The sequence below is a fragment of the Macaca thibetana genome, chromosome 4 (genome assembly GCF_024542745.1).
Source record: "Macaca thibetana thibetana isolate TM-01 chromosome 4, ASM2454274v1, whole genome shotgun sequence".
NCBI lineage: Eukaryota > Metazoa > Chordata > Mammalia > Primates > Cercopithecidae > Macaca > Macaca thibetana.
Window position 1 is genome coordinate 143,942,122 of NC_065581.1, and position 5,025 is coordinate 143,947,146.

Here is a 5,025-nt window from a genome sequence, read left to right on the forward strand (position 1 = left end):
AATTTAGACACTCCCTTTCTGACTCTTTCCTTCCAACATTTATCTACACTCTTCATTGGTAACCATCTCCTGAAGTTCAGTTTTCTGGTTCCCCAGGCCATTTTCTACCACACTTTTCTGAGCCCCGCTGCTTCTGGCATCATCTGTACTCGGTCTCAGGCTGAAAGTTTCAAAAAATGAGAACTCACTTTGTAGAACTCCCCTCTTCCAAACAAGTACGCTCCCACAGAGTCTCTTTTCTGCTTACTCTCCAGTGATTTGGCTAGCTGTTGTTTGTTTTAGGTTCAGAGTTTATGGTTATTTTCTATGGAGAATTCAGTCTGGTTTGATCTTACTTCATCACTAATGGAAGTGGACTTCTGATGAGATTTTTAAAATATTGCCCTTTTCCACGAAAGTTGTTTTAAATGGAAAAAAGCTAAATTTTAGTTTAGTTTTCAGCAGAGAAAATCTATTGCCAACCATGAGCTAACAGAGTGTCTTAGAAACACAGCATTTAAAGGAGAACCCTGTTTCATCTGAAAAATGATCATATATTTTTTTCAAGACAAGAATTGTTCAGAAAAATTATTTTTACCAAAAAAAGCATTGATCAGTTGTCTGCTTATTGTACCTAAGTGGTATAATGAAGTACTTGACACACTATGGTCCTGACATTAGATGATGACAAGCAGTTGCCAATAACAACTAGAAAGAAAGATTGCTATACATGCTATATGAATATTTAATCTTTGTTTCTTTTTCACAATGTTAATGTACTGTCTTCTTTAATTCTCATAATAATCCAATGAGATACGTATTACCTATCCATTTAGTAGATGAGCAAATAGACATTATAGGGAGGGAAGACATATACTAAAAGATAACACCTGGCCTGTTTGATTCATCAGCCGGGCTCTTAATTACATGTACTACATGATTAATTACTATGAGTTAGTTGACATTTGTAAGTATATATGTGGATATGGGTCTGTGTATGTGTGTGTAAGTATGCTTTTAGGATATTTTTAGTAAGTGATACTCCCAACACAGGAAAAAAGCATTATTAAAGAAAAAGGTACTGCCTGATGTTAACTCTGTGAAAGTTCTTTGTGTACATTGGTATTAAATGTATCAATAAATGAATATGTTTTGTATGACAAATATAAACATTTATTTTATACCAAAGTTATTTAATTTTCTTTGTAATATGTAAAATAATTATGTCCTATAGTTAGTACTCTGGTAGCCCTAATAGTGTATTTCACAGTGTCATAGTTATAGTTTTAGGCCTGAAAAGCAACAGTTGGCAAAATACAATTTGCAGGCCAAATTCTGCCCGATACTTATTGCTGTAAATTCTGTTCTGTTCTGTTCTGTTCTATTCTATTCTATTCTATTCTATTCTATTCTATTCTATTCTATTCTATGATTGGAATGCAGTCATGGCCATTTTTTATGTATTTTCTATGGCTACTTTTGTGTGACAGCGGCAGAGTTGAGTTGTTGCAGCCAATACTGTATGGTCTCCAAGCCTACAGCATTCATTCTCTGACCCTTTCGGAGAAGGTTTGCTGACTCCTACCCTTATAGGAAACTGAAGGTTCTCTAAATTTTTTCTCTTGCCCACCTTCCATTTTCCTGTTATATTAATAGGATACTTTAGATTCAGAGAGGCTTAATCACGTAAATTAATTATATATCCAGGACTAGAACCCAGGTCTCTTATTTCTCACCTTAGTACTTTGAATTAAGTCATTGTTGTCTTTTTTTTTTTTTTTTTTTTTTTTCGAAGGCGCATGTTGACAGAAAGAGAGGGCCTCTTAGTGGATTTCTTTTCCTATGTTAAAATGATTTCCCACATGGTAAATTAGGTTCATGATCTAGAAAAGGTTTTCTTTCAGGTTCACAAACACAAAATCATATCACAATGCAACCTGTTTTAAAAGGCTACATTTTTACCCAGATAACACACAATATGATAGGCTATCATTTTGAAAACCCATGCCAATAGAGAGAAAATAGTTTTTTCACTCTATGCCTGCTTTTCTCAAGTTACCTAACCTTCTATCTACTGAAATTTTCAAGTGTAATTGACCTTTTTAAAGGTGGTTGCTGACTTTACTGAGCTAATTTCCAAAGCTTTAAGATTGATAATAAACATTTCAGAAAGTTAGCAGTCATATATTTAAGAAGAAAAATGTGTCCACAGTTAAGTGTGATTCTAATGTAACATGTACATAAATTTACTCTTTTTTTTTTTTTTTTTTTTTTTTTTGAGATGAAGTCTTGCTCTGTTGCCCAGGCTGGAATACGGTAGCACAGTCTTGGCTCACTGCAACTTCTGACTCCTGGGTTCAAGTGATTCTTCTGCCTCACTTCTGCCTCAGCCTCCTGAGTAGCTGGGACTACAGGTGCCCACCACCATGCCTGGCTAATTTTCGTATTTTTGGTAGAGATGGGTTTCACCATATTGGCCAGGCTGATCTCGAACTCCTGACCTTGTGATCCGTCCCACCTCAGCCTCCCGAAGTGTTGGGATTACAGGTGTGAGCCACTGTGCCCGGCCATAAATTTACTCTTTATGTTTCCAAGGTGTGAGGTCTTATTCTCAACCTTGATTTCCTCTAAAAACCAAATGGGATAAAAACTAAAGACTTCAGGCCTACAGTTTTACTTGTGTATAAATGCCAAGCCTTCCATGGGTTGGCACAGACCGTGATGATGGGACAGCAGCCCCTTGCTGCACAATGAAAAACATTGTTACCATTAAAATCTTGGTCTAAACATTTTTTTACAAAGCCTTTTACTTGCATTGGGTCATTGGAATCCCTCTCAATTTTTTTTTTTTTTTTTTGAGACGGAGTCTTGCTCTGTGGCCCAGGCTGGAGTGCAGTGGCCGGATCTCAGCTCACTGCAAGCTCCGCCTCCTGGGTTTACGCCATTCTCCTGCCTCAGCCTCCCGAGTTGCTGGGCCTACAGGCGCCCGCCACCACGCCCGGCTAATTTTGTGTATTTTTAGTAGAGATGGGGTTTCACTGTTAGCCAGGATGGTCTGGATCTCCTGACCTCGTGATCTGCCCGCTGTGGCCTCCCAAAGTGCTAAGATTACAGGTGTGAGCCACCGCACCCGGCCCCTCTCACTTTTTAATAGGCCATTTACTCTGGAATAGTGGTCCAAAAATTGGCAGAATATGATATTTAATTGTTGAATTTATTTTAAATGCAGATGACTGGAATCCACTAGAGATACACTGAATGTGAATTGTGGGATGGGAGCAGTCAGGGATCTGTATTTTTTAAAAGCTCTGCAGGTGATTTTGAAGCACACCAAAGTTTCTTTGGTATTGAGGAAAATTTTACTTTTATTTATTTCTTTTATTTTATTTTTTTCCAAGCCAAACCGTATCCAGCTTTATTAAAGATACTTTCCATAAGCAATCGTGGTATTTCAGGCAGGACATGGACAGACAATCGTTAACAGTATACAACAACTTTCAAATTCCCTTCTTCAATGGACTACCAAAAATCAGAAAGCCACTATAAAACCCAATGAAGTCTTCATCTGATGCTCTGAACAGGGTGAGGGTTGACATTTCACATTTAGTTCTTTAACAACTTTTCACAAGCCGACTCTGACTTTCAGGAAGTGAAATGACAATAGAATTTTTCTGAAGATCCACGACCTAGAAACAGAACCACTGTTCTTTTGACAGGTGCCATCTCAGTGGCATTACTGGAAAGTCTAGATTGCCTGACACGCTGGTAACCAATGACTAGGGGTCGGGTCCCAACGGATATCTGGGCTTAAGGGAGTTAAGTCGATGCTGAGAGATGGAAAAGGAGAAGAGGACCTAAAAATGAGTTTGTTTTGCCATATCACAAGGCTTTTGTGCCAAGGTGGCCAAGTGTGTCAAGGTCAGGGAATCCCTCCTCCTGGGAGCGAAGAGGAAGTCTCTCAAAACTAGAAGGGAAAGGTGTTTTCCCCACATCAGTCCAGCTCCGGAGACATTCTATTAGTGACATAGGTCCCTTCCCCCAAAAACAACGATGAAGTGTTCTGTGTGCTAACGACATAGCTTAAAAAAAAAAAAAAAAAAGGAAAACAAAATTCTGCATTTTTATAAAGCTTGATAAAAAATAGTATTTCAAACCGTACAGTCACCAGAAGTACACAGTTATCAAAAATGCACGCACTTCACTTGGCCTCTCCAGCACCTTCAGCTTTCTGTGCCTGGTCTGTTTTGGCATCTCCAGTTTCTGCAAGGTTATTCCCCTTCTTGCCAGAATCAGCTTTTCCCTTTTTCCCTCTCGGTACCTTCTCTCCCTTCTTTGCAGGGGCCTTTTCAAGCTTGGACTTTGGTTTTGGAGGAGCAGGTTTAGCCGACAACCTTGCGGATCTTCTCTGTGGTTCGTCCTTCACCTTGGCTTTATCTCCTTTAGCATCCCCTTCAGACTTTCTCTTCGACATGGAGGCGGCGGCGGCGGCGAGGGCGGCGGGACGTAGTAGGCGCCGGGTGCGGGATGCAGGGGCGCGCGGGCTTCGGTGGGTCAGCGGGTCGTTCTCGTCTCTTCTTCTTCACACTGCTCGGGCTCCGGGGAGTTTATAAAGTGAAACTTTTCACATGACAATCTGTAAAACTGGGTTCTAATCCTGGCTGTCTTGTTAAATTGCAATGTGGCCTTGAACAAGTCGCTTGGATAAGCAGCCAAAAAGGAGGAAGGGGTCTCCTATGGAAGGTCCCTGGTTTTTTTGTTTTTTGTTTTTTTTTTTTCATAGTTGTTCAATTTCTTTAGTTTTCTCAACTGTAAAAAGGAGGACATAACATTATTTACCTTGGGTTTGCTGTAAGGAAATTGCTTGTCACATAATAACAACTCAAAAGTTAACTTGTTAGATTGTATTATTATTATTATCATTATTAATATTGATGCCACAATGATACAGAACTATAATTCAGTGTAATAGACATACTATTTTCCCCCACACAACCAAGAAACAACTGGCCTCATTCATTCATTTAGATAAGTAATTGTTGCTACCCG

At 39.3% G+C, this 5,025-nt stretch overlaps 1 protein-coding gene across 1 annotated transcript; it reads right to left on the reverse strand.

The window, feature by feature from the left end:
* Positions 1-3,683: 3,683 nt before the first annotated feature.
* Positions 3,684-4,541, reverse strand: LOC126952276 (non-histone chromosomal protein HMG-17-like). The gene has a single exon (XM_050786678.1). It carries the CDS (start codon positions 4,448-4,450, stop codon positions 4,178-4,180), a length of 273 nt encoding a protein of 90 aa, XP_050642635.1. The 5' UTR covers positions 4,451-4,541; the 3' UTR covers positions 3,684-4,177.
* Between the last annotated feature and the right edge of the window lie 484 nt (positions 4,542-5,025).

Bases quoted from the DNA above. Each gene is read 5' to 3' on its own strand.
- LOC126952276 (XM_050786678.1), bottom strand. From the start codon at position 4,450: ATGTCGAAGAGAAAGTCTGAAGGGGATGCTAAAGGAGATAAAGCCAAG.